We start from the raw sequence: 12,024 nt of genomic DNA on the forward strand, positions 1-12,024 counted from the left end.
GATATTTTTTGGCTATTCCAACCAATTCTTATTACTGTTTCCGTCCTCTAAATTAATATAAACTAGCATCTTGTTACACACATTGCGTGTTGAACAATTTGTTTTTTATTTAAAAAATTATATTGCAATTAAAATTGTCAAATATGAATGAAATATATATTAAATACAAAAATTGGAAAGAAAAATGAGAGAAATAATTAAATAAAAAAAATTTAAATATTGAAGAGAAGCGGTCTATGATATGCGTGTTTTTTTATATATGTATTTATATTATATTTTATGAACATACCAAAAGATTAACTAAAAATCTTTTTCATAATATTAATAGATGTACAAGACTACAAATAATAAATTGTTGTGAAAAAGTAAAAATTTATGGTAAAAAGTAAAAACTCCAAAACTCAAAATATATCAAACTCTACATTTCACAAATTTCTCTTTCTCAATTCAATTGTATTTTTCATCACAAATGAAGAACTATTTATAGATTCATATTTGAGATTAGTCCAAAAATTAATACATCATCATCTACATCCTCACACACTAATTTTCAACATTTTACAACTCAATATTCAACATTCAACTATAATAATAATAATATATTTTCAACACTCCCCCTTGTGATGATGACCGTGATATGATGTATGTCTTTATTGCGTGTTTTATACTGCCTCGTTAAAAACCTTACCAGGAAAAACCCAGTGGGATAAAAACCATAGTAAGAAAAAAGAGTGCAGCCACGTAAACTCCCCCTCATGTTAACATGAGTGATTCTTCACATATTTCGCAGATTGCGCATCCCAATGTTGTATATATGTTTTCTGAATATCGTCGTGGGAAGTTCCTTTGTGAAGAAATCTGATGAGTTTTCACTTGATTGAATGTAACAGATATCAATATCTTTATTCTTCTCAAGCTCTTGAGTGTAGGCAAAGAACTTTGGGGGTATATGTTTTGTTCTGTCACTTTTGATGTATCCTTCTTTCATTTGAGCAATACATGCAGCATTGTCTTCATACAACGTCACAGGATTCTTGTCTACTGATAATCCACAAAAAGTTTGGATATGTTGTGTCATTGATTTTAGCCAAACACATTCACGGTTTGCTTCATGTAGCGCAATAATCTCAGCGTGATTTGATGAAGTTGTTACGAGTGTTTGTTTCTGTGAACGCCAAGAAATTGCGGTGCCTCCACGAGTAAATACATATCCGATTTGGGAACGTGTCTTATATGAATCAGATAAATATCGAGCATCGGCATAACCAATGATACTTTGATTGGTGTCTTTTGAGTACAAAAGTCCCAAATCTGTCGTTCTTCGTAAATAATGGAATATATGTTTAATTTCGTTCCAGTGCCTCTTTGTTGGATATGAACTGAATCTTACCAATAAATTTACGGCAAAAGATATATATGGTCTAATGCAATTTGCAAGATACATAAGGGCACCAATGACACTTAGATATGGTACTTCTGGACCAAGAATAACTTCATCATCTTCACATGGACGGAATGGATTTTTTTCTATGTTTAATGATCTTAAAACCATTTGTGTACTTAATGGATTTGATTTATCCATATTAAAACGTTTAAGGATCTTTTCTGTATAATTTGCCTGGTGAACAAAAATTTCACATTTTTTTTGTTCTATTTGCAAACCCAGACAATACTTGGTTTTTCCAAGATCCTTCATTTCGAATTCTTCCTTCAAATACATCATAACCTCTTGAATTTCTTTATTCGTTCCAATGATGTTTAAATCATCAACATATACAACAATAATTACACATCAGGATGTTGTTTTCTTGATGAAAACACAAGGGCATATTGGATCATTTACATATCCCTTTTTCATCAAGTGCTCACTTAGCCGATTATACCACATTCGGCCGGATTGTTTCAACCCATATAACTATCTTTGCAATTTTACAGAATAAAATTCTCTGGGTTTTGAACTTTGTGCCTCAGGCATCTTAAATCCTTCAGGGATTTTCATGTATATATCACTATCAAGTGATCCATATAAGTAAGCCGTAACAACATCCATCAGACACATTTTCAAATTTTCAGACACTGCCAAACTAATCAAATATCGAAACGTAATTGCATCCATAATAGGAGAATACGTTTCTTCATAATCAATTTCAGGCCTTTGAGAAAAACCTTGTGCAACAAGTCTAGCTTTATATCTTACTATTTCATTTTTCTCATTTCGCTTTCGAATAAAAACCCATTTGTATCCAACAAGTTTTACACCTTCAGGTGTGAGGACTATAGGTCCAAAAATATTGCGTTTATTTAGCGAATCCAATTCAACCTGGATGATATCTTTCCATTTTGCCCAATCATGACGAGTTTTACATTCACCAAAGGATTTTGGTTCATGATCCTCGTTTTCATTTATGATGTCACATGCCACATTATAAGAAAATATCTCATCAATATCTTCTATATCTTTTCAGTTCCATATTTTTTCAATATTAATATAATTGATAGACATTTCACGATTCTCGTCAGTTTGTGGTTCTGACAGAACATTTTCATCATCAGGTGTTTCTTTTGGAACACCATTTTCTATTTTATGATCATCGTGTTTCTCTATGCCTTTTCTTTTCCGAGGATTTTTATCCTTGGAACCGACTGGCCTTCCACGCTTCAAGAGTTTTATGACATCATGAGTATCTTCAATATGTTTCTTTGGAATTTCAATTCGAGCAGGGGCATTTACAGCATGTATATATGATTTTGTTACCCCTTTTGTGTCTGCAAATGCATCTGGCATTTGATTTGCAATTCTTTGCAAGTGCACAATTTGCTGTACATCTTTCTCACATTGTTTGGTCATTGGATCCAAATGTAACAATGATGGTACATACCATGTGATTTTTTTTTCGATGTGTTTCTTTTCTCCCCCTAACATTGAGAAGATTTCTTCATTAAAATGACAATCAGCAAAGCGTGCTGTAAACACATCGCCTGTCTGAGGCTCAAGATATCGAATGATTGATGGGCTATCATAACCGATATAAATACCGATTTTTCTTTGAGGACCTATTTTTGATCGTTGAGGTGGTGCAATAGGCACATACACCATACATCCAAAAATTCTCAGATGAGAAATATTTGGTTCTTTACCAAATGCAAGCTGCAATGGAGAGAATTTATAATATGCACTTGGTCTGATGCGAATTAATGCCGCAGCATGTAAAATTGCATGTCCCCATATAGAAATAGGGAGTTTTGTTCTCATAATCATTGGTCTAGCAATCAGTTGTAGACGTTTAATCAATGATTCAGCTAATCCATTCTGTGTATGAACATGAGCAACAGGATGTTCAACAGTAATTTTCATTGACATACAATATTCATTGAAAGTTTGGGAAGTAAATTCTCCAGCATTATCAAATCTTATTTTCTTGATTGTATAATCGGGAAATTGATTCCGCAATTTTATTATTTGAGTCATTAATCTTGCAAATGCCACATTCCGAGTTGACAATAAGCATACATGTGACCATCTGCTAGAGGCATCGATCAATACCATATAATATCGAAATGGTCCACATGATGGATGAATTGGCCCACAAATATCACCCTGAATGCGTTCAAGAAATATGGGTGATTCTGTTTGGATTTTAGCTGGCGATGGTCTTATAATAAGTTTTCCAAGAGAACATGCTTTACATTGAAACTTATTATTCTGAAAGATCTTCTGGTCTTTCAATGGATGACCATGCGTATTTTCAATAATTCTTCGCATCATTATTGAACCAAGATGTCCCAATCGATCATGCCAATTTGTTAATATTGAAGAATTATTAACCACCATATTTGATTCGATTGGACTTATATGTGTATAATGCAATCCAGTAGGAAGCATTGATAATTTTTCAACTACATATTTATTTCCTGATTTATATGTGGTAAGACACATATATTTCTGATTTCCATCAGTTATCGTCTCACTATCATATCCATGAAAATATATGTCATTAAAACTCAACAAATTTCTTTTCGATTGTGGTGAATATAAAGCATCATTTATCAAAAATTTTGTATCATTTGATAACAAAAATTGTGCTTTACCACAACCTTCAATCAAGTCTACAGGACCTGATATTGTATTCACCATTGTTTTTGTTGATTTTATTTCCAAGAAATATCTTTCATCTCGCAGAATAGTGTGCGTTGTACCACTATCCGGTATGCAAATTTCCATGATATTATTTTCATGTTTGCTCATAGCATTTTCCATATCAAACTTCACAAAAAATGCAATAAAGAAAAATTAAGTACAATACAAATGCAAAATATAACATGCTTTATAATACAAAAATGCATGAAAAATACAAATTTGTTACAATCTAGTCCCACCAATCTTTTAATCAATGTCTTCGAAATCATTCAAAAAATCTGCAGCATTGAAACTAGTTGAACCAATTAAATGGCCACTATCTTTAACAAAATTGGTCTCTTTTCCTTTTTCCTTTGTCGATTTTTTATAGAGCTTACATAGGTGCTCAGGGGTTCGAAAAATATGTGACCAATGTCCTGGAGTACCACATCTATAACAAACACTCTCAGATCTTTTTGAGTGATTTTTATTTTCACTCGTATTTTCATGTTGCCTTTTTGGTGGGTGGTTCGTGACGTTCTTTTAAGATGAGTTATTGAAATAACTATCTCGATTACTTTCATATCCACGGCCACGACCACGATCGTGATAATTTTTACGTCCACGTCCACGCCCACGCCCACTTCCTCGACCTCGTCCATGACCAAAATCTGGTCTATGCCTTTGATTTTGGTTTTTATTTTTCATTACGACATTTGCTTCAGGAAATGCCGTTGATCCAATGGGTCGGGATTGATAATTTCTTATTAACAATTCGTTGTTTTTTTCCGCCACAAGAAGACATGCAATGAGTTCAAAATATCTCGTAAAACCACGCACTCTATACTGTTGCTGTAGAGTTATATTTGATGCGTGAAAAGTGGAAAATGTTTTCTCAAGCATTTCCATCTCTGTGACTTCAAGTCCACAGAATTTTAATTGCGAGACTATTCGATACATCACAGAATTATAATCACTGACTTTTTTAAAGTCTTGGAATCTCAACGTATTTCATTCATCACGAGCGGTCGGAAGTATCACTTCCCTTATATGTTCAAATCTTTCTTTCAACCTTTTCCATAAAATCATTGGGTCTTTTTCTGTGAGATACTCACATTTCAATCCTTCATCAAGATGTCGGCGTAAGAAAATCATTGCCTTTGCTTTATCTTGTGAGTTGATATATTAATTTCTTTGATGGTATCACTTAGACCCAATGACTCAAGATGCATCTCTACATCGAGTGTCCATGGCATATAATTCTTTCCAGTGATATCGAGCGCAATGAATTCAATCTTTGCCGAATTTGACATGGTGGTATTAAAAAAATAACAATGTATTTTATTAGTTAATTTCCATTAATATGACAATACAAAATAATGAAAGAACGAAGATTACAAGTGCGTGTACAAATAGAGAAAAAATATGTGGTGGAAAATCGTTGGTGAGTACAAGACTCGTGAGCATGATGATCATAATCGTTATGAAAAATAGCCTTATAAATGCCATCTTCGAATAAATCGAGGAGAAATAATTTAGAAAATGAGTGAGTTTTGGTGTGATTAAAAATGGGTTTGAATGATCATATTTATAGGCAAAAAACTAGTCGTTTATGACCGTTTGTGACCGTTGGGGATAAGAAAAAATCGAGTATGTGTTGAATAAAAATTTGTGATAATGATGCAATGCATATAATGATAATCATAATTAAATAATTATGTATATCATATCACATTATTATAAGGTCGGTGTCGTAGACAACCTTTTATATAATATTATGAAATTACACTAATATAGTTAGTATAAAGTCAAGTACAGTATATCATATCACATTATTATAAGATCGGTGTCATAGACAGCCTTTTATATAATAACATGAAATTATACAAATATGATTATAATGTTTAAAAACCTTAGAGGCTTTTATACTTGTCGTATCCCTTACCGGGAGTGTGGGATGTCGTCTTAACATCCTCCCAGGATTTATAACAAGTTTTTTAGAAAAACTAATTTTTTTTTCATTTCTGATAATAACATGATATTATATATTAATATATACACAATAAAAATATATAAACAGTAAAATAAAAATTCTTACTTGTTAAATATTTTTGATTTCTTCTTGTATTTTGGAGCGTCGGAAATTATAGAGAACCTTCGAGCGATCGTGCTGATAACGTGTTGTGAAAAAATAAAAATTTATGGTAAAAAGTAAAAACTCCGAAACTCAAAATATATCAAACTCTACACTTCACAAATTTTTCTCTCTCAATTCAATTGTATTTTTCATCACAAATGAAGACCTATTTATAGATCCATATTTGAGATTAGTCCAAAAATTAATACATCATCATCTACATCATCACACACTAATTTTTAACATTTGCAACTCAATATTCAACATTCAACTATAATAATAATAATATATTTTTAACATAAATAACATTTATTTGAAATATATTTAGAATTATAAATTCTTTTGTATTAGAAATACATAAAATCGAACAAACATATTGAATTAACCGTAAAATAAGTAATTGGGGCTATTTATTAATAGTTATATAAGTTAGGTGTCAAATATTAAGGATGATAAATATACAGATATTAGATAGTGTTTGCAACTTCTCCATAATAATTTATTTTTAGATGTTGCAAACACTATCTTAGTTTTGTTAAGAGAATTTATATAATCATTTATTTTTAAAGGTTGCAAACACTACTTTAATCTTGTTTTATCATGACACTGACGTTATTTAATTTTGGGATTCTATATAATGACAGTGGCGACATTTATGTTTTCTTAGTGACATTTATATTACAATTTGCTAACTACACGCATCGGGCCTGTAGCGTATGGGAAAATATTATTAGTCCTTTAATGGATCGGCCATTTATATGGCAGTAAAATGTCGGTGCCTTAATTCATATTGACCAAAATTTCAACTACTAAAGAATGCTAGGTACCATTATGTACCATAAAGTCTGTTTTATTTCTTGTTTGCTGACCAAACCTACATTTGTTAAATTACTACTTTCAACTTATTACACGGCCCGTATATGTATTTCACTATTTCAAAGTTTTTTTATAAAATTATTTATTTTATGTGACGAATGAATTAAAATTGATTAAAACAAATTAAGGATCATTAATCAAAAGATTGTTGGGGGTCTAACTAGGCTTGGGGCCGACTAAGTAGCTATAGACTATGATTTTGTAATTAAAGAGAAAAGCAATTACGGAGCCGTCATTATTGGAACAAATATAATTGATAGTGATCAATGACGACAACTTTCTCTATTTGTAGGAGTGAAAGACTTATCATCTTAAATGTTTTTTAAAATACGTGAAGCACGTTCACGTTTGGAGATTAAATTTCAAAATTTTTAAGTTTAAATGAGATTAGTACAAACTTAAACGCCGTTTTCAAATTTTGTTATAATCATGACTATACTATTTAATAGAGATTTCAAGTTTTAAACAACAAACCCATATATTTATAACAACGGTTGTTTAAATGTATTAAAACTTAAATAAGATTAAACAAACTTTTTAGAATATGGATATATAGAGTATTTTAGATATATTGATAATGCTACATGTACACGGAGTCTTACACGTTGAGTTACACATAACATTTAAAATCACATGATTATCCCTACACTTGATATAGATAATACAAACACCGACCATGTACAAATAAGATGATCAATGGTCGTCAATAATATAATATATTAGTGAAAGATAAAAAAGCAACTTACCAAGCTTACATAATACTTAATTAATATTCACGTAGCTTTTTATAGATACAATGCAATGAATGATGCTTCCAACCAACTGTCTCATTAAATGTCAATGGATACATCATATCATATATATCATCAAGAACATGAACAAGAACGAGTGTTGGAATTGGGGAAGATTATATTTTTTTCGAAAATGGTGCCTCACTTGTTCTGGTACTATGTGTGGATCACCACCTCTTTGTTCACTTTTTCTCAAGGTAACCCTTCTTTCTGTTTTCGATATTTATAATCTAAGCAACCATGAAATTAAATAAACCATATATATATATATATATATATAATGCATGCTGCTGCAGGTAGTATTGAAGAGGAACACCCGGCCCAATACCGCTATCCTTTCATCAAACCCGCCAGCTCATTCTCATCCTCCGCCACGTGGCGCCCTCAGAGCAGCGGCGCTGCGGCGTTCGATTACATCATAGTGGGTGGCGGCACCGCCGGATGCCCCCTCGCCGCCACCCTCTCCAGAAACTACACTGTTTTGCTGCTGGAAAGAGGAGGGACCCCTTTCGCAAACGCTAATGTCTCCTTCATGCAAAATTTTCACATCTCGCTGGCCGACGTCTCGCCAACCTCTGCATCTCAGGTGTTTGTCTCCACAGATGGTGTGTTTAATTCTAGAGCCAGAGTTCTGGGCGGAGGCACTTGTATCAATGCTGGATTTTACTCCCGGGCTAGCCCAAGGTAATTACTTACCAGTACTAATTCTTCTTCAAATTTTGTGTGTTGACATTTTGTTGTAATAACTAGGACAGCAAAGAATAGATGGTTAACCCTTTGTGTCTTTTCAGTTATACTAGTAACAGATTAGGGTGGGATGCTAAGTTAGTAAATGAGTCATATGAGTGGATTGAGAAGCAAATAGTCCATCGCCCATCGCTGCCTCCATGGCAAACAGCAATAAGAGATAGCCTTTTGGAAGTTGGGATCTCACCTTTCAATGGATTCACTTATGATCACTTGTATGGTACCAAAATTGGTGGAACAATCTTCGACAGATTCGGACGCCGCCACACGGCTGCTGAGCTTCTTGCCTCGGCTAATCCTGATAATATTCATGTTCTTGTACACGCTACCGTACAGAAAATCGAGTTTGACACTACAGGCATGTCAAGATTCAATCTTTTTTTTAAAAAAAAAATGAACTGATATATAAGCACACAGCAATGTCTGAGATTACTAAATTCAAGAACAGGGGAAAGGCCTAAGGCGATTGGAGTTATCTTCAATGATGAAAATGGGATTACACACAAAGCGTTTCTCTTAAAGACTCCTGGGAGTGAAATCATTGTGTCGTCTGGTGCAATTGGCAGCCCTCACCTGCTGCTTCTCAGTGGCATTGGTCCGAGGGCTGAACTCGAAAATTTCAACATCTCTGTGGTGCTGGACAACGAGTTTGTGGGAAAGGGCATGTCTGATAACCCGCTCAACACGATTTTTGTTCCAACTAACGACCCTGTCGAACAATCACTCATACAAACAGTTGGAATCACCAAGTCGGGAGTCTACATTGAAGCCAGCAGTGGCTTTGGACAGTCACCGGATAGTATTCATTGGGACCATGGAATTGCTTCCGCAGAAGTGGGTGAAAAGGCTCAACACTTTTTGTTTTTTTGGATTTGGATACTTAATGTATTATATTTTGAAGAACTGGAGTTTTATCATATTTTGTATTGAAAACAGATAGGTCAGTTGTCGACTGTTCCTCCAAAGCAAAGAACACATGAAGCCATTCAAGACTACAGAGAAAGGAAGAGAAGCCTGCCACACGAAGCTTTTCAAGGAGGTTTCATCCTGGAAAAAGTCGCCCGGCCCCTTTCAACAGGACAAGTCAGCCTAGTTAACACGAATGTAGACGACAACCCTTCCGTCACCTTTAACTACTTCAGCCATCCTGAGGACGTGGCACGGTGTGTTGATGGTATACGCATCATAGAGAAAATTCTTAGGTCGAAAGCGTTCACCAACTTCACGCAGTGTGACAAGGAAACGATGGAGAAGCTGATCAACACAAGCGTGCAAGCCAATGTGAACCTCATTCCCAAGCACACCAACGACACCGAATCATTGGAACAGTTTTGCAAAGACACGGTCATCACAATCTGGCATTATCATGGAGGGTGTCATGTGGGCAAGGTGGTTAGCTCTGATTATAAACTTCTTGGAGCCGACGATCTTCGTGTCATCGATGGTTCGACGTTCTATGATTCTCCTGGGACTAATCCTCAAGCCACAGTCATGATGATGGGCAGGTGCAAATATAAAAACCATGATTTTCAACATTTAGATCAAGAGCTTGCTTAACATGAAAATTTAAGAATGCAGGTACATGGGAGTGAAGATACTTGGAGAAAGACTAGGAACAGCAGCTGGAGTTTAAGGATCATTACAAGTAGAAGAGGGAATGTTATTCTTTTAAATTTCGTCCTCCATTTTGGGCTTATTGAGATTGTAGAAGAAGTCCATTTTCATGCATCTCTGAGCTATAGTTTCTTTAATCTTACCCTTTTGTTTTACCCATACAATTTGATAAAATTAATGACTATTTTTTAGAAACAAATGAGTCGCTATTTATTTCTGATATTTAGCTAGAATCAAACAAACCAACTTAATCCATATATATATTTATGAAAAATAATCAAACATTTTAATTTAAATAAAACCAATTATTTAATTTGGAAACTAACAAGCTATATGATTGGTAAACTTGTGATAAAAATAAATCAAACATCTATAGTTATCATTTGTTTATTTCTTATCTATTTCTATTATAAAAATATGAATAAAATTTGAATTGTGTATTTATGTTTGTGCCCTTGTTATTTCAAAATTTCCGAAATTGCCATTGATCCTTGGTCTTCCATCTTTTGGGTTTTTTCATTTCAGTTTTAATAAATAATAATTATTATACTTATCTTTTAATTTATTTAAACTTTTTTATAAGGTAATAATATTCATTAATTGATTTTTTATTATTATAGAGGTTGATTTGTTGATATAAGCTACATTCGGTGATTCGGATATGGACTAGAGAAGTTGGACAGTCATTATTGAATGACACGGTGCATGAATCATCACTTATTATCATTAAATTAAATAACATTATTTATATTAAACTCAATCCAAGGAGAGGAATGAATGATTAGCAATGAAAATGGCTGAAATGTTTGGGGACAATAGTGGAGCCGTGCAGGTGAAGAAGAAATTCGAATAATTGGGATAAAAAAAAATGTTTCACCTTTTATACATTTGTGCAGTTATTATTATTATAATCGCAATCTCATGGTAGAGTTTGGGAATTGGTTTACATGGAACAGAAGTAAGAAACTCTGGTACATTATGTGAAGGAAATAAAGTATTTTACCAGTTTGCTCGATAAAAATATGCAGAGATATATGACGTTTCATATCAAAATTAAAGTAATTTTTTTTTATACAATGTCACTTAATGGTGGGATGATTTATGGATGAATGTTTTGGTTGACGGATCAGCTCATTTCTCCGTGGTTTATATTTTGGAACGACCTCCATACCACCACCATTCGATCAACTATGGTGAGCAATGTTGCTTCTTTTTTTTGAAAGATTATTTATTAAATTCATGTTATTCTTTTTTAAGATTCATTTTTCATTTTTTCCACATTCCAATGTATTTGAAATTCCCATGTGCTATAAGATGAGGTCATGAATTCGAGTAGATTGGTACGACACTCATTTGTAAAAAATAACAAAATAACTAATGCGGTTGGATCGAGTTTTGATAAATTTGATTCGAGTAATATTATTATTTTTTTTTACAGTATTCTAAACATGTTTCATATTATATGTACAAGTTTATGGGGATGTAATCCAGGTATTTTTCGAGCTCATTTGTTCTTGGAGCGAAATTTATCCAAATGTGTGGAGTTTTATTACCAGTGTGAAATTTACTTATCTTCGTGATTAATTTATATGTTTTCCTTAGACTATTATATTTTATTGTGTATTACGAACACCATCATATATGTATGTGAAGTTTCATTAATACCAGTGTTTTCGATCGACTACGTCGATTTTTCCAAGGAAACAATATATATCATTATTGTTATTCTCAATAATTATTAG

The 12,024-nt window shown here is 33.2% G+C and overlaps 1 protein-coding gene across 1 annotated transcript; it reads left to right on the forward strand.

Annotated features, from left to right (window-relative positions):
* The first annotated feature begins 8,022 nt into the window (after positions 1 to 8,022).
* Positions 8,023 to 11,780, forward strand: LOC140861529 (protein HOTHEAD-like). The gene is made up of 7 exons (XM_073264551.1): positions 8,023 to 8,118; positions 8,218 to 8,605; positions 8,713 to 9,026; positions 9,117 to 9,502; positions 9,605 to 10,173; positions 10,247 to 10,983; positions 11,049 to 11,780. The coding sequence occupies exons 1-6, from the start codon at positions 8,055 to 8,057 to the stop codon at positions 10,299 to 10,301; spliced, it is 1,776 nt and encodes a 591-aa protein (XP_073120652.1). The 5' UTR covers positions 8,023 to 8,054; the 3' UTR covers positions 10,302 to 10,983; positions 11,049 to 11,780.
* Positions 11,781 to 12,024: the final 244 nt, after the last annotated feature.

Source organism: Henckelia pumila, chromosome 4, assembly GCF_033568475.1.
Source record: "Henckelia pumila isolate YLH828 chromosome 4, ASM3356847v2, whole genome shotgun sequence".
NCBI lineage: Eukaryota > Viridiplantae > Streptophyta > Magnoliopsida > Lamiales > Gesneriaceae > Henckelia > Henckelia pumila.